The sequence below is a fragment of the Rhopalosiphum maidis genome, chromosome 1 (assembly GCF_003676215.2).
Source record: "Rhopalosiphum maidis isolate BTI-1 chromosome 1, ASM367621v3, whole genome shotgun sequence".
NCBI classification, from domain to species: domain Eukaryota; kingdom Metazoa; phylum Arthropoda; class Insecta; order Hemiptera; family Aphididae; genus Rhopalosiphum; species Rhopalosiphum maidis.
The window spans coordinates 75,355,667-75,381,767 of NC_040877.1; the positions used below are offsets into that span (position 1 = coordinate 75,355,667).

Sequence of the window (26,101 nt, forward strand, 5' to 3'; positions counted from 1 at the left end):
TGCAAGACGAAAGTGAATATATTTGATATTTAAATAGCTACTCGAATTTTATTTTACGATGTATTAATTATTATAGTTTAAATAAAAATAAAAAACTTCTTTACATACTTTGTTTATAGAAAAAATGAGAAGTAATTTAATTTTTCTAATACCGTTACCAATTGATAATATGGAATAATAGTTATAAAAATGCTAATATTAATTTTATAATAATTTAAAAAAAAAAAAATGTTAAAGGCTTGTGAATTTTATTAAAAAATAAAATAAAAATAAAAAACTGTAATTTAATTAAAATTTTTGGTTCTTATTTTATAGTGAAAATAATAATTTTGATAAAAGTATATAACTATATTAAGAACTAATTTCAATGGCTAATGTGTTGATTTAATATTCCCACAATAACCGTTTATTTAAAAAAAAAAAATACATCAACTTCATAATATATATTTTATTTTATTCTATCTTCTTTTCATTTGCTTTAAAAATGAGGACGAGATGTTTCATTAATGTGCCAAGGTGTTAATCCAAATAAAAGCATTTTCACTTGGTTGTCGTTTAATAAACATAAATTATTCCTAGTACCTTTCATTGACCGTCGTGAAATGGGTAACTTAATTATCGCTAGCCAATCAAACGATAATTTTCCAATTGTCCATAAATATCGAATTTACGTACTACTTGGGATTATTAAAATTATCATTTAAAGAGAGAGGGAGATTGGTCTCTTTTTATATTTTATTGTTGTAAACTAAAAAAAAAAAAACTTTTAACAATAACACAAAGAGTAAAAACAACATGACCTTACTGTAATTTAAAAAAAAATACAAAGGTATTAACAATTTTCATTATATAGCATGCTAGTGACAAATGACAAGTGTTTATTTTTATTTTGAACGCATAATCTCGATATTAATTGTACTTTATCTTGCTTAACATCGTTATTTATTAACATTGAACATGAATTACTATGTACTAATATACTAATTCAAATATATTTTGAAAAAAAGAGTAATAATTATTTAATATTTATTAGAAACATAACACTTTTTTATTCACATAAAATTAATTTTTATATAGCTATAAAAACAATTTGTAACCAAATTGCATTGGAACTTTAATTGATAATTATATAATGAGATATTATAATGAAAAAAAGTAATAAATAATAATGTAGAATAATGAATATCATTTAAATTAAACTTTTATTCTATGTGTTATCCTTATATTAATATTGCTATAAATATAGTACTTTTATAAGCGCAAAATAAATTAGGTAATTGTTCGAATGATCAATTAATGAGAAAACCCAATCGGATTCGTCTTTTATAACTACTTTATTATACCTATGAATAGTAGCGATGATATTACTCACGAGACGAGATTAATTTGAATTTATTATTATTTAGTAATAATATATAGATACTCCTATATATTATATTTCATATAAATCGAATCAATATTGTTTTCTAAAACTAAATGCACCAGATTATTAAAGTTTAGTGTCGGTACCAAGATTGTAATCATTAATATGTTTGCTGAAATAGAAATAGTTGTCAATCAAGTTTGGGAATTATCTAGATAAAGTGTATATACATTTATCATCTTTAAACTCATCTAGATAGTTATGTCATAATTTATCTAGTGTCCAACTTGGATAAAAAATATGCTTATTTCGATAATTTTAATATTCTAGTACCTCTAAAAAAATGTAATTAATAAATTACAATTTTTTTTTATTCACTCTCTTATTGTATTATATTATTATATAAGGTGTAATAAGACTATTTGACAATCTTCCATTAAAAATATTACTATATTTATTAAACAGTCTTGTTACACCCTGTATACATGAGCTAACTATCTATTAAGCTATGAAGCATAAACACCTAATTCATGTTACAATTAAAACCAATGGTACGTTATAAAAAATGTTATCATAAATAGTATACTCATTATGCCATTAATTATTTGAACAAAAAAAAAAAGTAATTATCTTTATTACTATATTATATGTTTAACTAAATAAATTCAATTTATGTTATCTTTATTTTTATCTAGATAATTTTTTGCTGTAATTATCTCATGTTAACTAGATAATTTTTTAGTTATTTATTTACAACAATGTTGTCAAGTATAAAATAACATTTTTATATTCGTCTATTCGTACCCAATGAAGTATAATATGGTCTCTCATTGATACATAATCATTCCAAAAGTACTACATCAATTATTTACGGTTGCTTGAAATGTGATTATATTATATTAATACTATCATATTTATTATGATGATAATTTTCATTTATACATAAAATGTCATATCAATTGATTACTATCGCATATCCAAGGTCAATTCCGAACTTTAAAAGCATGATTATCTATATCTATCATGTATTGAGTTAAAATAAAAACAACGGACACAACACAACACAACGATAATAATTTCGGTTAACGTATATTATACACATATTGTAATTTAAATTAATGATAATATATAAATACAAAGACGATGGTACATAATATTATTATTAGTATTATTTATTTTCTATAATTTTATTTTGTAAAGCTACCTGATTTCGAAAATTGTTTTGATGAAAAAGCGAATAATAAATGGACTTCCGTGGTAAATAGGTACTAAGTAATGAAGTGTCTTGAGGTAGGCGGCACACATAGGAATTGGTTTCTGGTAAACACTTTCGAAAAAGGCAAAGTAAAATCTGATAACATTTATAAATTTATAATAATAACAACAAGTTCAACAATTGTTTCTATTCCGCACATCCAAACATTTTTCATTTTAACAATTTTAAGTATTTTAACAAACCACAAAAACCGGTCGGTGACCGGTAGAAGGGGTTAAAAGTACTCAGAACTGGTGTATTTTCTTTTAAAACGGAGTAGTGATACCGATAATATAAATACGCGCGATAGTCATAGTGTAGATAAATAGCATATCTAAAACGCCGTGTAATAGTTAGAAAATAATAAAATATATTTTATGATATTATAACAAATTAACAAAAAAAATTTAAAAATATTTGGTATTCTTCCAAATTTGCTCTTACAAAAGTTACAATAAGCGTTTGAATTTCAAATTTAGATGAAATTGAATAATATTTAAATGTAAAATAATGTTTTTAATGGTTTTGTTATAATCTAAAAATATGAACTGCAGAAAGCTTAAAAATTCTACTATTACTTTTATCATAATTTTCTATACACGATGGAATTTTCTAAAGATCTATAGAAATTGTACACTATTCATACTTTAAATTCTTCCACGTCATTCTACGGTATGTCAGTATTAATATACCTATAAGTTTATAACAATATTATTTCATAAACTATATTATAATAATACAAAATATGTAAATAATGTCTTGTCAGAGGTTAGTTGAACATACTGATTTATTCTTAAAAATAGAAGCTTACACAATGTCTCTGATCAGAATAGATTTTTATATATACAATGATGTATTACTGAATAAGGGTTAATAAAAATTGTACACATCCATTATATCGGTATTTTAATCAATGACGATGTAAACTCATAATATATTATAATTTAGAGTAAGTTACAAATATTTTTGTTAATATCCTTCATAAATTATTATTTATTACATACAAGACTGAAGACATTGCCAACTATTTAAATTAAATATTTAAATACTGCTTGTTGAAAGCTAGCTATACAGTTATTCAGATTGTTGTTATAAACTGAAAAGAAGAAGAAAAGCACAGAAAAATTAACAAAAAAATAATTAAACATAAAATGTAATTACCGAGTTGATCCTAGGTATTTTATTAAAAAGCCTTAGGAGAATAGTAAGTGACTATCGTTATTTTTAGTGTTTTATTTATGATAAGCACAAGAAAAAAAATTATGTAATAGTTAACAATAAAAAAATATATATATTAAATAGTATTTTATGATAATGAAATTAAACATGAATAGTTTCAATAAATACCGTGTTTTTATTTTAAAATTTATAATATTTCAAGTTTGATTCAAATTCAAAAATGTATATACGTTATATTTTGCGAATTCCAGAAAAAAATAGTAGTTTAAAAGCTAACTTATTTGTGTACTTCCTAGAGTTCCTCGCGAATTTTAATTTTAAATAGATGTCAAACTATAATTTGTTTTAATTCATTTATGTTTAATGCAAAGCTGTACATTAACGAATCAAAAGTTAGAATTAAGTTAATTTTAATTAAGTTAGTTACTTTTATCTAAGATTAACGTGTTAACTTCAAGTTCATTTTATTAAAAAGTATCTAAATTAAATAAATTTTAGTCTGAAGAATAATGCAAGAGTAAGTCAACATTTTAGGATTTATTTTAAAAAATCAAGTTTTTTTGATAGCTAGTTGGTACTTTGATGTATAATTTTAAATTTCCCAGGTAATTTTTATGAGTATAAAAAAAAAACTAATAAATAATATTATGTGTCTGGTTTTTTTATTTTTGAAAATTAGAAAATTTTAACTTTAAACTAAGTTAAGTTGCTTTTTTTAAATCAACTTTTAATTTAACGAGTAAACGAAAAAAAAATATGAGTAACTTTTAACTTAATTTAACTTTATTAATTTTAAAATCAATTAACTTAACCAGTTAAAAAAAGTCGTTAACTTGCCCAGCTTTGTGGTTAGGCATGGGTGTAACTAGGATTTAATAGCTGCAGGGGCTAGAGTCCTAGAAAAACCAAAGTTAAAAATAACTTGAAGGCTAACTGAGGCTAAAAATTAAAAGCTTATATGAGGGCTAAGCCATTCCTTAGATCCCCTTAGTTACGCTGATGTGGTTAGGTACATTTACCTATATAATTTATTGACTATTTATTAACTTAGATAATATATTATAGTCACAATAAGTGTATATTTGGTAATCAGATTTCTAAGTAATAGGTACATGAGATACAACCATTTAGCATAATTATTATTATTTCAATCACATAAAAATAATTACATAATATTAAATGACCATATCATTATTATCATTACATTCGACTTATGTAAAAATAGATATTTTCCTAAAAATATAATTACTAAAAAAATAAGAATTATATGTGTTCTTTTATAAAGTATAGACAATTCGAGATTTGAAGAAATTTTATGATGTTACGTTAACTGTCCAAATGGAATAGATGCAGTGAACATACGCTATTGCCTATTAAATTGGGTAATTGAAATTATTCTCATGGCTTAGGCCATCAACAAGAAATTTAGATTTTCAGGTATTTATAAAAGATAATTAGATATGCACAGGAATATATGATTGATAATAATTTTATTCAATCACGTTAGTATAATAATATAAAGTTATAATCATTTTACATTTATCAGAAAATAATTATTCAGATTTCTAAGATTTTCTCGGTTTAAAATTTTATTATTTTATGTTTTAAATAACTTCCTCAATCCTCTAATCTATTATATGAATTATGAATTTATTATAGTTCATTTTATACTTTCGTTATTTCTTCTGACGATTTTAAATGGACATTTCTACTTTATATGATAATGATTTAACGAAAATAAAAATGTTACAATGTATGATAATATTTTATATCTTAATATATGTTATAATATTATGTAAATTCAATTTGAATGAATTCTAACTTCAGATCATTCACGTCATTTCATGTCAATAAACGAGCAGCAATTTATTATATATTGTACTATTTATTGTACTTTTATGCAACGCTGTGATTATTTTCTCGTATAAATAAATATTATTCGTCATCTAATATTAATTTTTAATCTGTGGTATTCATGTAATTTTGTGTTGTAAGTATTTAATGTTAAATTAAAAATACATGTTTGTATGTTTTGTGCTTTTTAATATAATATAATATGTATATAATATTATTATAATATAATGTTTCTATACGAGAAGTAAATTAAATATGCTTTAGAATTTCAATAATTAAACATTCAACAAGTTTTAGAAGTATTTTTTTCTCTAAAAGTATTTAATTTATAATTTTAGCTTAATGTTTCGAGAATTACCTATAGTGTATTGACATTAAAGTCGTCATATTTCAGGATATTGGATTTTTTTGTAATTTATCGTTCAGCGACCACCTTATATGTCTGATTAAAATATATGATAATAATAATAATAATGTTATTATGATAACGTATTATACATACGGTTCTCGACATGGAATTCTAAAGCGTTTAATGTTTAATGTAATTACATTATAGAAAGAGTTATCCATTTGCGATACTTAAAAAGTATGGCAGAGCAAACGATGAGAATAATAATTACTTATTATAGAATTATTTTAAAGAATAATCATATTATATAGCGTTATTACTGTTCACTACACCCGCATGCACAATATTACTGTCTTAAAAGTTTGAAAAGGAGTCTAAAGGTATAGCTATATAGGATATAAGTAATAAATAATTACGGACTTTTTTTTCGTAATCCTTTTATCGATCAGCGAAACAATATCGCGCTGATCTCTAAAGAGATGAATCGTTTTAATATAGCTACATGTTGAAACGCGTTCAACTTGAACATCGTGCTTAGTGAACCGTGGTCCATGATGACACGTGGTACTCAATAGGCGGTAGACTGTAAATGAAGGTATGATACGATAAACATATATGAAGTATGTAATATATCTATTTATAAACCACGTATAAAGGTGAATTATTATTATTATTTTTATTATTTTGATTATTGAACCATAAATCTTTTACTGCTCTAGAAACCTAATACAGTAGAAATAAATAAATCGTACATATAAAAAGTTCAATTCAATTAAACTGTTGAGAAAAAAATATTCAATTATTTTGAGCTGAAAGCCGAATATACTTGGCAGTGAAGCTCGGTTACTTATGTAATAATGATAATAACTAGCAAAATGATTTGATCGGGATAAATAAGCGTCAGATTATATGAGATAAAAATATATTTTTGTAATTCTATTATGTAGAGCAACATTAAAGGAGTTACATTTAATAATACGAGTATAAAATTGGTGGCTTTAAGTAGCTTGAAAAAGATAAAAAGAAATAATTGTAGTGAGTACTAAATACATAATAACTATCCGAGATAACTTAAATACAGCGTACAAAATAAATAAATTATAATTACAATTTTTTTTTTGTTTTGCCACGTATGTTATATTTTATAAGCTTGCAATATTATACTGTTTTATAATTAACATTTATCTTATTTACTCAATATAATATAATGGTCTTGAAATTACTACGAAAATAAATTTTTCTAGGCTGTTTACAACGATTTACTATATTTTGAAAAACTTATATAATCTACATATTTTGATAAAAATACCTTTTGTGTATTATTTTAATAATTTAATATTTTAATGGATGAATTATCGAACAATAAAAAATAATAATCGTAACCTTTCCATGTTATGATTGAATAACATAAGTAATTCATCACTGTGATCCAATTTTAAAAAATGGGGATTGTGGTCGTCATATTTTATACGTAACTGTTGATTATCATCAGATGTTTTTTATGGAAATGAATTAATGTAATCCAGGCAGAATATGAAATTAATCAATACGCACAGTCACTTTTATCATCAACTATATAAATGTACAACGTGTGCATCGAACCACATAATATGATGTGTATTGAAGTTAAACTGATAAAATCGCGATGGTTCAGTTGGTTGTGTGTCTGTGTTATATTAATATAATATTATACAACGTGTAGAGTTGTAATTTTTAAATTCGAATCGTGCTTTGCGTTTATTTTTTTTTTATCTGACATTAAATTTGGAAGTAGTAACAATACTTCAGATTTGAGGGTGGCTTCGATAATTTGCCCAATAACCAGTTACCGGTAAATTTTATTTAGTTGGTATCTAGTGAGAAGTTAAAATTCCCAGTACTTTTAATGATAATCGGTAGAAACGCAATAAAAAAAAATTACGTAAAAACGGAAATACAAAACGGTTTTTTGACAAAATTGTTTCTATTTTTTGTTGTAATTTAATAGGTAATGAATACCATGAATACTATATTCTTGCAATTTTTGAGTACTAAATATATAGAAAAATTACTAATAATTAAAAAATAATTAGAAAAATTAGCAATTACAAGATTTTAAAAATATCTATGCCTACTTTTTTGACATTCAAATTTAAAGATCTAATTTTGACAACAATCAGTTCAAAAATTCCTTCTAAAAATAAATACTCATATAAATAAATATTATAAAATTTCCTTATAAAAGAGATTGATACTTCATCTCTGCCAATAATAGTTTTTCGTTTGTAATAATTTGTCATTATAAATTCAAATAGTATTACACATCCGTATAATAATCCGACGACTTTTTTAATTATAATTTTCGAAATAAAATATTTTTTTTAAAACAAATACTATAGAATGAACTTATTGTAGAATAAAATTTCTTAGGTACATTTTTTAATATTTTTATTTCCAAGCAAGTTTAAATAAGTATTGGGTTGATGATTAGTTATGATTAATTAGTTTGTTTTATTATAAGTTCGTACACTCAGAGAAAAATTTCATTTAATTAATGAAAAACGGGTATGATTTTGACCCAATGAAGTCAACTCATTACATTTAGGTTATTGATTTCATTAAATTAATGAAGCTGATAATTCTTGAAAAATAATACATTTTCTATTAAATTAATTATGATTATAAACAATTTAAAGAAATTATTTCTTTCATAGTAAGAAATCATATAATAGAAAAAAAATATTAATTTTAATAAGATTAATACTACCACCTTTAAATTATAACCTTAATATCTTTGAACTAAAGATTTAATATACTATATAAAAGTAAATTTTCCTTCAATATAATGATTTTTTTTTTAAAATGCAAAAAAATCGAGCACCATGTTAATCAAGGCGTCGCCCAAATCCGCCGGAGCGGGATTCTTTTTTGTTACTATTCTACCTACCTATGTTTGGAAACATAACGCTAACACCTATCGACTACAGTTTGAATAGATAATTGATGCCAAATCTTGAGCATTGAAGCTGTTATTTCTGAGCTGCTTTTTTTATTTTACGTTAAACATTGTTTAGCTATGCGATTAGTATAATTCATGTGTAATTAAACTTGGATATTCTTATTAACTATCTTTTTAATTTATTTACTATTTATCAACAATATCTGTTTATATTTTCATGTTTTTTATGTATTATATATTACCCTTAGCATAGAAAAATACAGAATATACAATATACAAAATTTATTTAAAGAATTAAATATTAATGCTTATACCTGTTCTATATAATTTCAATAAATACATTAAAGCACTGTATAAACACTATAGTTTGATAAAAAAAAAATGGAGGGGGAAATTATAGAGTACTATAATAATAGAGCCTAGGTACTCTTTTTAAAAATAGAACATAAGATTTAAATAACTGCTTTCCATTTGTTTCAGTCCTAAAAGAATATAGAATCAATAAATTTACTAAACAGATTTAGTTTAAAATGTTTTAATGTTAGACACTTCTTATACAAATAAAAGCTATAATAGTTTGCGCAGTAGTAATAATGTACGCGTTTGCTGCAATCTTACATAAAATACCTATGCCATAAAGCGACGCTAAAACTTTTCTACTAAATTACTGATATTTTTTTTATCTTAAACTATAAAAATATATTTTCGTCAATATAACGAAAAATGCTATTAATTCAATACCATTTTACAGTTGTTAAATTGAGAAAAAACGAAATATTAATGATATTCCATTAACATTAAGATGTTTTCCTTAAAACTAATACTATTTTAGAAAACTTGAATTATGATATCCGATAAAATTGATTATAGGAAAAGTAACATTGATGTAAAGATCGATTGAAATGTATTTAATGTAATAAGCTATTGATTTTAAACTATTTTGTTAACAAATTAAGTACTATTTTTAATTTATACAACATCATAATTATACGTAAAAATGAAGATATCTTTCATTGTTTCTAAGTAAATTGAACATAAAATAAAATATTTTTTTCTTTATTTTAAAGAAAACTGAATAATATAATCAATGGATTAGCTAAAATTTAATTGTATATTTTTATTGTTAAATTAAGGAAAATATCTTTGAATTGATTATATTATCTTTGAAATGATGAAATTTGTCATACATTTTAAGAAAACAATAAAATAGTAAATCAATGAAATGAAATCATAGAAATTAAAACTATATTTTTTTTTGAGTGTATTGATTAAGAAGTTCCGGATAAATTAAGATACTAAAATGCGAATTGTATCCTTAGACAGGAACTCACTTTAAAATAAACAAAACTATAAGAGTAAGATATATTTAATTATAATATTGTATGATTTCATTGCAAGCGGAGTTTATTTCTAATTTTGAATTCAAATACGGATAGCAATACGGCAGTCTTACATAATATATACTATTATTATTTCGGTGGTGTATTCGTCGCTCTGTAACTGGGATAAAGACTAAACTGTTGAATATTATGTAAAAGTGTTTCTGTTAATAATTTTTTTAATGCATCTCGTATGAAAACTATGGAACCATAGTGAAATTTTAAGAATATGCAATTAAATAACTCCGATGCCCGTAGTGCGTGGTTCAAAGTAACAAATTCTGATACCGTATATTTTATAATTATTACTATCCCAGACAATTCGCGAAGAGTGAAAAAATCACTGCGTTTAAATACTGTAGCTATCCATTAATTCATTTATTCCCCCGAGGCTGAATCTGATTTCCACAGAAATACTCAACGTGCTGGTGTAAAGTCTAAAGACTGTTAAAGTAGATACGGAACACGGTGGCGACAGGTTAAAAACGTCACGAGTGAGATATGGCGTTGAAAAACGAATGTTTTTGTAAAGAGATAAAAACAGTTTGAAACCGCGTTATCGATAAGCTGTACGACCTGTAGTGGGTGTAGGGACGACGAGAGCGATCGTTGTGGCAGCAATATAGCTCTTTTCTGGAGCTTAGAGCGTGTGAGGCGACTCGAAACGGTCCAAAATAAACAATAACACTTACCGAGAAAACATTAATTTATCGAGGAGAAAACGTTCGATTGCGAGACTGAGACGGAGAAAATAATTACTCACCGGTGCGATTATCAAAATAAAATGCACGATGATTATATAGGTATATGTACAATGTATATTATACATATATACGTCCAGAGGGACAATAATTATGTAGTGTTCAGTGAGAATGTATATATACGCTACTATAACATATTATTATTATTATTGTATACATTGTAAAGGTCATCCAGTCGGTAAACAAATGTTTGACGAGTAAAAACGTTTGTTTTCATTCCGATATCGTCTTTATTACTGCACCTACTTGCGTATAGGTAACTATTGCAAGCAATAAATAAACACTCGTATTATATATTTTTATACATTACTACAGAGAAAATGAACATAATTGAGACGCACATTTGTTTTCGTCCCGGGCATTTGTGCCGTTCTCAAGAAAAGAAAATTTTCGCTGATATAAACCACAAACAAGCACATAATAACATTCATATAATATAATTCATGAACATCATATTATAATCCATGTAATATTGTAATGTTATATATTTTAATTGTATTAATATAGTATTTATAATATCATATTATTAAGCCATTTATAATATTAAGCAGTACTATGGCAAACGACGATATACAATCCCACTATTATAGTAATTGAGTTTTGCCGTCCATAATCAAAAGTCGAACGAGCTGCGGAGCGAACAGATAGTTGTTGATATAACATAGCGCCATTCAAAAACTATTTACTCAGTTGTCATGCAATGTAATACAGCAATAGGTACTCAAGAGTTTGCAATTTTTATGAACGTTTGTATTTGTCTTTTATACAGTCAGTAAAAAATTAGTCCCTGATGTAATCTACACGAGTAAAAATATTTTAAACTTTAACATTCAGGACGGTTTCTGGTAATAAATTGGATAAAGTTGGTACATTGGGTAGGGGGAAGGGTCAAAAGTTATCAAAATAACCGTAGAAAAATTAAAAATATGTAGTAATTCAAAAAGGAATAATCGTAAATAATTAAAATTTTTATCAAATATTTATGACGTTTTGTATATTCTAGAAAATATGATATTATTTTAAAAATGTTTGATTTATTCGAGATTTTTAAATAAACATTTAGATTTTGGACTTTTTTATTTATTTATGTTAGTGTACAATAATTAATAACATTAAAATATTTACTTATGATTAACATTAATTTAAATAGTATAATATAATAATTATAAAAATGTATTATTGTATTATAGTTTTAGATAATAAATAATAAATCTATTAGGTTAAGTTAGGTAAAAATTAATAAGTTTGACTAATTATTTTTTTTTTAGTTTTTCACAATAGTGTTGCAATGTATATTAATTAGAATCGATCAGAAATTGAATATAATAATATAAAATACACTAAAGCATAAAACAGTTATAAAAGTCAAGAAATTATTTTTTTTTCTCTGAAATAATCGGTACAAAAAAGTTTAAGATAGATTAGATAGGTTTATAAATTTATCTTAACAGTATTAAATTTAGCTATGCTCAAAAACGTTTTGAATACCTACAACAATTAATAATCTATAAATTAAAACAAATACAAATAAATGTAATATCTATACTTCATAAGTTATATAAAATTACCTCTGTTATATGTGCTCAAATGTTATACATAAAATACAATTCACTTTATACTAAATCAGACAGTTTTGACAAGGTAAGTGTGACTTATTGGTGAACTTGTCATACCCATTACAGTTTCGAATTATTTGAGTTAATTTTCAGAAAAATTTTATTTCACATTTTATTTAGATAATATTATAATTAAAAAAATTTTTTCACTTGTTAGTTTAAAAGTGTAATTTATATTTATTGTATTCATTGAAAAAATGTGCATTTTTGGTATTAAACACGAAAATTGCTTTCTTACCTTAAATAAAATAATCGTCTATAATTCACTCTAAATTTTTAATACTTTGAACAAGTCTGAACTTTTATTCTATATGCAAATAATTATTTTTACAACTTTAAGGAAATACTATTTCAATTTACATTTCCGTGGGTTCTTTGTCTTTTAGAAGCTTATAACAGAATAAGTCGTTTTTACCTGGACTTATATATAATTAAATACCTTATCAATATGTGCTAGTATGATTGTGATAATACTGATAATAATAAAATATGTTAGATACTATTGGATGTTTTTTCTCACTTACTCATACATTATTATGCAAGCATTAGATTATGCTTGCTTATGATAATTTTTATAATTTTACATTTTTAGAGGTTCCGCCAACTTCATGAATCTCATTTTTAAAATAATTACTTCTATTATCTAAAATATATTTAATTAAATATATTAATAATTACAAATATAAACTTCCTTACAATATTTTGAGACAGTTTATGAAAATAGTTTTAAAGTCTATACCACGTTGTATTTTTTGAAACAATGTTATTTAGATTATTTGTCTTGAAATACTATCATAACACAAGGATATGCACTTACATTTATTGATTTTCAGTAATAATAAAATGGTATTATCAAATTACTCGTTAAGTACTATAGTAGTTATTAAAATAAGATATTTAGTTAACACGTAAAAGATTTATGCAATCAAAATGTATCTAAAAAAAAATATTTTTAGCATTTTTATATACTTTTTTGTTTGATATACTATATAGTAGGTATATATAATCAAAAATTCTTTGTACAGTTCTTGGATAGCATCAATTTAAATTTAAATACCTTAGTTGAAATGCAGTTTTTGACAATTTTAGCAGAGTAATATTATACGAGTATGTTATATAATCAACAGACTTTTTAGCATATGCTAAAAATATGAGCTAATTTAAAAACCCTCAGATTTTCTCATATGTTTGAACTTTATTCATACATATTACTATCTGTAGAAATATTGTGGTATAAATTATTAATATAGGGAGTATAATTCAATAAAATAATATGATAATATTTCAAATATTTGAGTCGTTTAGAAATAGATTTCAAACTATTATAATATTGCGGTTAAAAAAAAAAAGAAAATTAATAAAAATAATTTGAAAAATTTAAATTAGATAATATGAAGGTAAAGTAGAACGTAATTTTATAACATGTTAAATGAAGACTGTGTAAGTATACTTAGTGTAATTAAATATACTCTTTATGATTTTTTGTAGCACTATAATTGTAATTATATTATGCCAGAAGGTAAAATATTCAAGACAGAATAGGATAGTATAATTAATATAAAAACTTAAACTATAATATATTCTGAGTATCTATACAATGTATATTTCAATTTTCTTTGATGAATGTTGGCATTAAATATTTGTTTAATAAAAAAACCTAAGTTAGTTGTATTTTGAATAAAAACGATTTGCATCTTAAAATATACGATCTTTATTTTGTTTATATGCCATCAAAATATGTACTCTATGATAGTAAATAAAAGGAAAAAATAATATGTATTAAGTACCCACTTAAATATCGTTTATTTAATTTTTAATTTTGTAATTTTTAAATTCAATGATGACTGCACTTGCGATAAAATACTAAAACAAAAATAATGAAACTATAAAATGCGAATAAATAAATGTATAAGCGAATAACCAAAGTCAAAGCTCTATTTTTTATAATAATATTAAAAATATAACTTATAATGATTTTTACTAAACAAATTCAAAGAACTGAACAATAAATTAAAATACTATGAACGTTTAGATCAAATATCACGCATGAATAAATTGGAAAAAATAATATGAATCATTTCTTTTATTAAACATATAATATGAATACATTTTTCACTTGTAGAACCGATCTTAAATATACAATTATTAAAACATTCAGTGTTGCATTCTTTACTTACATTATTACATAAATATTTCAATTTGAAAATTTTACATTCATTTAAAATGTTTAATAAAAATATGGAAAATGATTTCTACTACTTTTTAAATTCTGGGCAATGAATGTATTGATTTTACAACGATGTGTGAAGTACTTTTTTAAATTATAAATAGGGAAAAACTTAACATATATCCATTACTGTGACATATTTAATGACGAGGTACACTCAAAATCTATACTATACGACGGATCGATATCCCTGTTTTTTTTTTTTACAAAGACGTTTATAAATAGTTTTTCCACTTTTTTTTTGAATCATCGGCTTGTGGAACTATAGCTGTGTCATAATGCGATCCACAATATATTACAATACCATTATACCCTATGGCCACGTCGATTGTTGGTTGTATAATTTTAAAAACAGTACACACAGCTAGTTGGAGATAAGAAAGATACTCGTTGTAGAGACGAGCAGACAAATGGCAGCAGGGCTGTTCCTAAAACGTATTGTAATCGTCATGTATACGCACGAGGATGCCCTACAGCGTGATAAATGATTCGATCTGTTAAACGGTCGATAAATTGATATACGTCCAATACAATTATCTATTTAATTGATGCACATTAACCGTTAATGATCAACGGAATGTATTGTTATATATCTAAAATAACGTTTGATGAACATGTACTTATAAGATTATGTAGTGCAAACGTTAGTCTAACCATATTATTATAGCAACGGAAGTCGGACATGAATTCGTGATATTATTACGTGCGGCCGAGTACACTTTTTTCTCGTCGCGAGATATTCCGCGCACGTAGCGTTATTGAAACATAAAAATATAATTACACGCACGACGTTTCGGGTCACCGTTAAGCAAACAATAACACAATTTTATATCTATTTTATCGCGATGAGTATCTTTGTTTACGGACAAATTATGCGTACTGTTGACTGTTCGCATTATTAATTAGTATACGACGGCGAGTCACGCGAGTATATTATAGGTACGCGACCAACGGCGGCGGGTGACATCGCGCTTATCCAACATTTTAATCACGTTTATTCGATTATCAGATAACAACACGATATCATAATACATAATATACCTCCACAGTCCACGCATTAAACACACCATTCGGTGGTATATAATGGCAACAATAATTAACGGTGCCGTGTGCACTTTATTGTTTATTAGATCGAACGAGTTTCCGGAGACAACAATTACTTGCCTCTTCGAAATTCTCCATCGAGGGATTTGGATCGCTTCATCGGTAAGACTTTACAACACATACATATATACGCATACGCACTAACCCACGTGTACGCATGTTCAAATCATTAATACTATCAGTGGCGGCTTGAGTTTTCAAAACTCAAGAAGCAAGTTTCAAAACAAGTAAAACAACCCACCCACCAGCTAAATTTACTAAGACAAATGTAATATTTTTAGGTTCTTCTTTAGTTAAATTTTAAATCTTATGATATAGATACAATTATTTTTTACTTGAATGATCAATCTTCTGTTAGTAATTATGATTAAACCTGTTCAAATTAAAACTTTTTTTTTTCCATTTTCGAGGCAGGAACTCGCTTCTATAGTATTCTTATAACAAGCCGCCCCTGAATACTATACTTTTCTATACACAGGCTTACTATGGTTACGATATTTTATATTATATATTTATAATATAACATGTCATTTATCTGAAAAATATACTTGTATATTATAACATGGCTGCGCACGATTTGCATGACTCGCTAAACTACGCACTCTGAACTGTACGCCGCAGTAGTACGCGACCAAAAATATAAGTATTTATAAGTGCACACGCGCCTATTTAAATATTAAACACATTACGTATAGTGTATGTGCGCGTTTGTATCGCAGAAGCGTATGATCCTATACAAATAATGTTTGTACCTACGTAATTTATACCTATGTAATGGATGTAATACAAATATATATATAATAATATATATATATTATTCGGTATTGTTTCGCGAGCGCCTATACGACGATGACGATGTAACAACTAATAAACGCCGATCCGACCTAGCTGTATACTATTAAATATAATTTATATATATACTTCCGGTTTCTCGCACCCCAACGAATCGCACCAGCTTGGTTTAATATAATATACTAATTTATATTCTGTTTGTGCGGTTTGTTCGCCTTTAAATACAAGAATATGCTTCTCGTCAGTAACGAGCTGATGTGTATGTTTTGTGTATGTATAATGTTACACTATACAGTATACGTAGTATTGTACTACATTAGACGGATTCTGTTATGAATTTGCTCGGTTAATCACACAACCACTACAAACCCACAGTGTAGTGAAACTATTGGGGTGTTAGCATCTCTAAATGCCTGGTGTTTATAAATTATTTCAATCAACTAGTTTTAAAAAATGCAATTTTGTTTTTAATACTTTATTATTAGTTGTTATTATCGGTTCGAAATATTTTTCTTACTTTATATTTTTTTTTTTTTTAATAGCATGCTAATTTTTTTCAAATTATTATAATTATATATATATTGGTTATATGTAGTTTTGAGTTGTGTGGTTCGTGGAACGCAAGACCTACACGCACTGTAAACGTTACATAATTTTAGAACTTTCAAACTTAAGACTTTATATATATATATATTATGGACGTAAACAAAATACAATGAAAAATATTTATAAGCGAACAATTTGAAATCGAAATTCTCACCGTCATTTCGAAAATTAGATTTATGAAATCTTTTGCTGAACCTATTTTTTCGGTTTCTGAACATAATTCCAGGAATTTCACTCCACAGTCTGCAAAAACTGTAATCATTTGAGAAGCAAAATATTCACGATAATAATAATACACAATTATTACATCCATTATCATTTATCGCACGTTAATGATCGATGGTGTGCAGCGCGGGATGGTAGATATTAATTACCTATCACATGTATCGCGTTTTAATGTAGGTAGTGAGTTATGACATCGAAATAAATAATCATAATTTTTAGTAGACCTAATTTGCTAAGGCTAGACAAATTGCCTACACGTCGTATACATATTGTTTATTTATAATAATCATTATGAATTTTGAACATAACTTCTGACACAAATATAGATATAGTTACTGTATAGTACACGCAAAGTCATACGATAATAATTATTGCGGTATAATACCTATGCGATTTTTTAATGTTTTCGATTTGCATATATATTATGTCATAAGTTATATAAAAATTTAACATCGCACGTTGTTGTTTTCTCACACAACATAATAATTATCCGTCCCAAAACATACGATTCGACGCAGTCGAGGCGCCGACCCCCCGCGGGGTGACTTCGCTATTTGATTTATGCACAGAACTCGGTAAGTGGAGTGCTGTAAGAGCTGATCACCTCCCATGGTGTGACAGCCGACTTCCTTGGTCCACATCTACGTATTATACAGTAGAGTATAGTTATCGCGTTGCCCTGCAGGGTATACTGCAGGACGCGTGACAATATGATTATTCGTACTGCGCATTACAATCAAAGAATATAACTCACAATTTTATTGAAAGGCTGTTTTGAGGGTTAGAGAGAGAGATTTTTACTTCAGATACGAAGTATATATTTAAACAAACGAATTCAAAGTTGTTCGTAGAATAAAACCAACTAAAAAACACATTACTAAGAAAATGTTTAACTTAAACCAGACAATTGGCCGTATTAATTTATTATTTTCGATTTGACCAGTAAATACTAGCGTTTGAAGTTAAATATATTCAAATACTGCGGTATTACGGAGGTAGAAGCGTTTTTTTTTTTTATTATTATTATTGTCTTATAAGCGCTAAAGAGATCTAGCAAATGGTTTCAAAAAATATCATAAATCAATTTAATTATTTACTTATTAAAGTGGTAGTGAATAAAATATCCTAACTAGGAATTAACGTCCGAGAGCCGTTAACTAATGATATCCATCTTAACACCTTGTGCACTCAATTAGTGTTATAGAAAAACAAATGTCGAGTAAATAACCGTGTGGTTTGGTGATTCGAGTAGTTCAGAAAAATGATTACGCTAGCTAGGTATAGTGCAGAAACGGGTGACACATCCGCAATTAACGAGCAAAAATCGCGTTTTTTTTTTTTTTTATCGACCTTTGCGCGATGCCGATTCGACAAGGCAAAAAAAAAAAAAAACAATCAAACGAAAACCCGTTTAAACGATCCATAGACTCCGTCTTCTGGAATCCGCATAATATACTCTCGCTCTGCAATCCCACCGGCGCAATGTCCACGAGGGTCGCGTAGACACGTCACACGTGGTCGAAGTGCGCGTGGCTATATATACCGTGTCACTACATTGGTTTTGCAGAAAAATTTTGCGACGACGGCGACAACGAATGCAAAATACCGAGTGATATGATAGCTGCTGCGGTGGGGGTTACTCTGGACCGGTTGAACGGCGGTCACGCCATGATGACCAAACGGAGTAGTCTGGACCGGCTGAACCGCGGTCACGTCTTGGTGGCCAAGCGGGGTAGCCTGGACCGGTTGAACAGCGGCCACGTCATGGTGGCCAAACGGGATAGTCTGGACCGGTTGAACGGCGGCCACGTAATGGTGGCCAAACGGGATAGCCTGGACCGGTTGAACGGCGGTCACGTAATGGCGGCCAAACGGGATAGTCTGGACCGGTTGAACGGCGGTCACGTAATGGTGGCCAAACGTAGCCACCCGGATTGGTTCAACGGCGGTCTCACCGCTGTGGTCACGGGCGGTTCGTTGTCCCGCCGCGGACAGCTGCAGTCGGCTCCTGGACAAACGCAACAGCAGCCCTCCAAGTCTCCGCTGACGCTAAACCGGTGGTCGGAAACCGACGACGCGCAATACGACAGCGACGACGACCGCGACGCCTACGACTCGAAAGCCGGCGACTACGTGAGAGATGACGAGGCCGATGACGGTAGTTGTCCGAGCTGCGGTTCGTCGGCCGAGGCCTCCTCCTTTTAACCGCTGTCGTCCTCGCGCGCACACGCGATTAAACAATATTTTTCAGAGCGCACACACACATACATATTATTGGTTCCTAACTATGCGTATATTAACCTATATAATCCAAATCTATTTATACTCATTATGGGCACGTAGGCACCGATCGTAAATATGGAATGACATTATTATGCGATAGAAATGTTTGGTATTAAAATATATTATATTAAAGTGATTGAGTGCTGAAAAAAACGAATTGAATAATCCACGTGTTTATTTATTTATTTATTATACAAGGAGGCCACCGGAAAAATCATTCGTTCGTCTTTCCGTCTGTATTTTATACATTATTATATTTTTATTTGTTTTTGAACGTTTTCGTGTGCGCTGTTCTCGCGAATCTCTGTGGGGAGATGTTTTAATAGTGCCATCACGTAATCTTTTATATCGAAGACTATTCATAAAAGATTAAAAACTACCGTCGTGTAGATGTAAACAAATTGACAGTTTTATTAAACTATAAATTTTCATCATAATATTGTAATTCGTAAGTTATGTATAAGCATTGATTATAAATAAGTAGGGTTTAAGTTCGTAAAATTACAAAAACGATTATACGCCAAATCGAATTTATACCTGAAAAAATAATAATTTAATCAATTATTAAGATTGGTCTATGTAAGACACATTTAAAATATTAAATATAAAAATAAAAATAAAAATCTTAAATAAGCCTTTACGAAGTATTCGTTTATTCTTGTTTTTTATACTTAAATATTTGTTTTACGCTATTTTATTTTTATTATTTGTGACTCTGATAACACTTTTTAGGGTAAAATAAATTTTCAACTTCGAGGGTGGTCCATAGTAAAAAATTTGATCTAGTTTGTATTTTGGAGGGAGCAAAAGAAATATGTATTGATTTAATTATTATTACCAAGTCAAAAGCTCAAAAATTTGGTATATGGTTTCTTGTAAGTTTTCCTTGAAAAATATTTAAAACATACACGAGCTTCAATGTTCAAATTTCATTGAAATGTGATATTCGAACAATTTGAGTTATTTGGTTTTAAAACTATACACATTAATCGTAAAACATTCCACTGTTTCTTTTTCTTTTACAATCATTTTTCATGATAAGTACACAAAAACGTTTTCTAAATATTTAAATCAATTTCAAGCTATAATAGCAAGGATTCAATCAAACTATTTTGTGTGTACGTATATATTAAAAAAAGACAAATAGAATTTAACTAATAATAATATAATAGAAGCTTACTTACAATTTCCACGCATGAATTGTTTTGTGTATACAAATACAATGGTTAATCATTGAATTCAAATTTAACACATCCATTACATTTAACAGGGACTTGCAACTTAATGACAACTGATAATGACACTTGAACAGACAAGCAAATTCCCAATTTTTTTTCATAGGTATTTTTATTCATCGCTTCATCAGTAAATTCATTATAACAATCTATAAACGAAATTAAAGTCAGATAGCGAAATGAATCAAGTATAATATTATAAAAATAACTACTTGCTAATATTGTTTTTTTTTTAATTTACCTACTAGGTATTTACATAAGAATAAAAAATTCGCGATAAATTTAATTATTCATATATATATATATAAAATACATTTTAATCAAACTTCTATCTTTCTACGAAATAACAAAAATAAACACGAACGTAGTTATGAACGACCTTGCTAATAAAACGCCATTAAAAGAATCATATTGTTACATTTTGAATATGTAATAAATCGTATATATTGTATTGTTTAATGTTTATTGTTTTAGAGTTATTTAGTCACAAAAAAAAACAAACTAAATATTCTAATCATTGTTGAGATAATATTTTTCTGGTGGCCTCGGTGAGATCCTTATACATTTGATATTTAACTATATATTTATTAGGGGTCATACCTTTTTGAGTGTTCAACGACAGTATTGCTTTTTTTAGGAATCTAATAAAAATAACGTTCATCTTTAAATGAAATATTGATTTCGAATTTTTAAATTGGAAATTCACACAAGGTTTATTTTCTGTTATAGTTTTGCGAAACTGCATGAATCGCTCAATTGTAGACGTTTGTGATGATTTAAAATTATTATTATAACGAAATAAAAATATAATCATTATAAAATGTTACAGAACTACAAAAACCAATTGTCACACTCTCATATAATATTCTGAATTGTGTACCTATGTACTTACTACATAATATATATAATACACAATATGTAATAATAGTTTAAAATTTCAGGAAGGACAAAATTTAGTGATCGTGGCAAAATAGTAACACTAAAATGTTATCGTTTTTAATTCAGCCATGGTGAATTTTATTGCTAGCAATAACGTCCATTATTACTGCTCAGTATCATGCCAAATGTCGTTTAAACCGTTTCATAAATATTTTTGTGTAATGCCTCTCACTTTAATTATTATTGTATTATGACGTTGAAAAAGGTGTAGAGTCTACTGTAGACGGATAGTGAGTATTTTTTTTTTTTTTTTTGGATAGGAAAAAGTTTTAACGGTGAAAGCCAAATGCTGTTGTAACGTCTCGCGGAGGTCGAGTATAATAATACAGCAAGCTATGTTGGAGGGCATTGTATGTAAGGGTAGGGTAAAAGGAGCAAAAAAAGTTATTACGCCCGTTCTCAATTTAGTCCTGACACTTCGATGAATTACTAAATGAATTGGTTGAAGGGAACTGAAAGTTATTTCTATATATAATATATTGTTATTATATACTAATTATATTATACTTATACTATCTGTCACCACTCGCCAGTAACTGTAATTGTTTATGCATGGCACGTAATCAGTGGTATTAATATTTAATGTGTGTCACACCAATAGAGTTACAGGGACAATCGTGTGTCTTATGCACAAGTAAATAATTAGTGTACAAATTACAGCAATATAGTGACTGTTAGTGCTCTTGGAATTAATTATTTTAGAGCATATGGGAGGGAATTATAAAGGATCGATTTTGTATCAACTCGGCCGGCTATTGTGCATACGCTAACTACTTATCAATTTCGCAGGGTCATAAATTCAATATAATACTATATGCATACTGAAAATCATAAACTTTAAAAAATGTTGCTGGTTTTCTGTATGACGTAGGTACCTGCTAACCTATATCATAAATATATATTTTTTTAATTCATTATACTGATTATATTATAAATTCGTTGTGTATAACTCACATAAATCATAGCATGAAAGGTACTTAAAATAGGTATTTAAAAAAAATCAAAGATTTTATTCATACATCATATTACATTATACATTAATAGTATGATTTGAGTTATAAATTAATTATTTTAATACAAAGTCGGTGTAACATAAATGTAGTCCAAAATATATTTACAATGTCCATAAATTTAAGCGGAAAATATCTAATCTTTTTTTTTTTTCAAAACACGATGTTTCGGCAATCTTCGGTAAAAAGAATATTATAAGATATAGGTACTTACGTATGTTGTTGTACAATCTCAAAAACAATTTCCCACACCTCTAAATGTACATAGTATATACACATTATACGATATTATATTCAATATAATATAGCAGGTGTATTATAGATACGAGTAACCTATGAACAAATTAAAAATGTACCGAAGATGACGTGCACTCTATACGGGCCCCACCCCTAACCCCTTTTGGTTGTGACGCTTACAATTCGCAATTCGCATAGTACAATGATTATGAGACTTATTTAGGTACTCGGTGCAGTAATGGTGAACCACTATTTGCGGTAAGTATTATAATACATTAAATATGCAATGCACTTTAGTAATAAAGCACATACGTATCTATGTATATTGTATATATATATATATATTTGCACGAGACATTGAAACTGTTAATGTAGCATGTGACGCATGCGTATGAATTATTCTTATTATTATTAGGTATATCGGCTTGATATAATACATAATACACATTGCACTGAGTATATTATGACTGAAAATTGTTGAACATCGGCGAGACGGAGGCCGCCGACAACGATGTGTTGCTTTTTCGGATTCGTCATCTGGCCAGCATGCAAAGGTCTCGCAGCGAATCCGACAGACAAGTAAACACTATATTATTATTGATATAATTGAATATATATCTATAATATTATACTGTGATATTCTGTGATATTACCATAGAACAGTTATAACATAATATATACAATATTATTGTTGTTATTATTATTAATATTTGGCCCACGCTCACTCATATTGTGTGTTTAGGACGACGGAAATTTGATTTTAGTATAGTAATGCATACCCTGCATGGCCCAGCATAATATATGATATAATATTATTAATTATATTATTATAGATGCACAGAAGAATATTATCGTACCTTCTTATATTATTTTCGTTTTCTTCAATATTTTTATCCGAGTTCATGGCGTATATAAAATATACAGGAATTTTAATCGATTTTATGATTATTATTACAAATAGTTTCTCGTATATTTGCGCGTCTATCCATTATTTCTTCCAAACTGTGTTCGCACAGGTTCGACGTTATTCAATATAATCTATATATATTATACCAACCTATATACAACGTATTATATATTATAATATAGTACACTCGAAACGAATACGCCGGTGGTTTTATTTTTGTCCACGATGATTAGCATGTATCATGTTTAAAATAACAAGCTTTTGCATTTACGACCATTCCATTAGAAAAATATAATAGCTGTGCTGCGATAGCGTAGGAATAATTAATATTATTACACAGTATTGTACCTTCACGAAGATCGCTAGAAATCAGTTAAATAAATGCATTTCAATCTAATTATTATTATGGTTTTTTACAGCAATTACAGGTTATGTTAAAATCATTAAATCATAAAAATCAAGTCTAAAAGCTAATTATATTATAAAATTAAAAATTATAATTATTTAACAATGATAACTGTTAAAAAAATAATTAATTAAATAACTTTTATTTGTATTATTTAAAAAATTACAGTGTTTCTCACTTAATGCTTTCTATTTCGTACAATATGCTGAAATATTGTTATTATTATTATTTCTTTCGCGGAAAAATTTGAACTTGATTTATAGTTATATAATTCAACCGAATCAACCGTTTAAAAAATATATTTATATAATTTAAATTTCCCGTTTAATAAAGGTTTATTGAGTAACTCTTTCAAAGTGATAAACTATAAATTCGTAACCATAGTATAAAAATGATTAATATTTTAGAGCATTTTTTTAAATTATGAATAAGTAATATTTTGTTTTGAATTTTTATCTAAAGATGATTATAATTTTGTATTGATACCTTCTAATAGATGTTTTGAATAATAATTAGGATTTAGTAGTTTTGTCAAAACCACTACTGTACACGGTGTAGTACACTTCAACACTTCTAATCGATATTGCTTTAGTTCAACTGCATTATTTATATATTATATAGGAATGCTTAATGTTTATATAATAGTAATCCACCTCATTTATATATATTACATACATACAAGTCACTTATAATACTACATTTCTGCGTACAATAGGTAAGATTGTTTAACATTTTTAATCTGATGCCTTTATATTGGCATCTGTATTAATCTCTTTCTACTCCTCCACCAGTCCTATCCACTATGACCTATCGTTTTCCCATAATATATTCTATTATACTTTTACATCTTAATGTGTTCTCTTTTATGTATCGCATTACGTAATGAAGTCAAATTTCAGCCGTCCTTAATATTAAGTACTATTAAGTAATAATGGTGATCGTTAGACTCTACACTTCTGACATCTATTAATATGATTAATATATATGTATAATACATAAATATAATATAGAAATATATTTATATGTAGGTATGTAAAGGAACTGTAAACGTCAACCGATGGTCTTAATCCCTATGTGATGTATAATTGTCAGCATAGATAGATAGAAAAAGGCTAGAATGTTGACGTTTTTGTTTTGTTTATTAGTTATTATGATATTGATAATTTATTTGTTTTCCAGAAGGAGAAAATCTTCTTAGAGACTTGGAAATGTTGAGAAACCGTGCTGAGTACTTCGCAAGGCAAAACCGTCATATTAATTCGTTGGATGGCATAGGTTTTGGGCAGAACAAACGGTTTGACACTCTCAGGTAATGTATTTTATAAATGTGATTTTATGAGAGTTGGGATTCAGATAATTTTCTTTGCATAGTGGGAGAGGGAGCTTTTCCACACTTCATAGTATGAGTTAAACTTATTATAGTGCATAATACTATT

The 26,101-nt window shown here is 27.2% G+C and overlaps 1 protein-coding gene across 3 annotated transcripts in view; it reads left to right on the top strand.

Annotated features, from left to right (window-relative positions):
• Nucleotides 1-26,101, top strand: part of LOC113558777 (orcokinin peptides type A-like) — a 50,941-nt gene that overhangs the window by 22,759 nt on the left and 2,081 nt on the right. For 2 of the 3 annotated variants that reach the window (XM_026964312.1, XM_026964313.1), the window contains exons 3-4: nucleotides 16,052-16,127; nucleotides 19,216-20,069. In XM_026964312.1, coding sequence (XP_026820113.1) covers nucleotides 16,052-16,127; nucleotides 19,216-19,853 — 714 coding nt within the window. In that variant the 3' untranslated portion in view covers nucleotides 19,854-20,069. Of the gene's footprint in view, nucleotides 1-16,051; nucleotides 16,128-19,215; nucleotides 20,070-25,844; nucleotides 25,975-26,101 lie in introns of those variants that run through there. The other variant, XM_026964314.1, reaches the window with a different exon arrangement.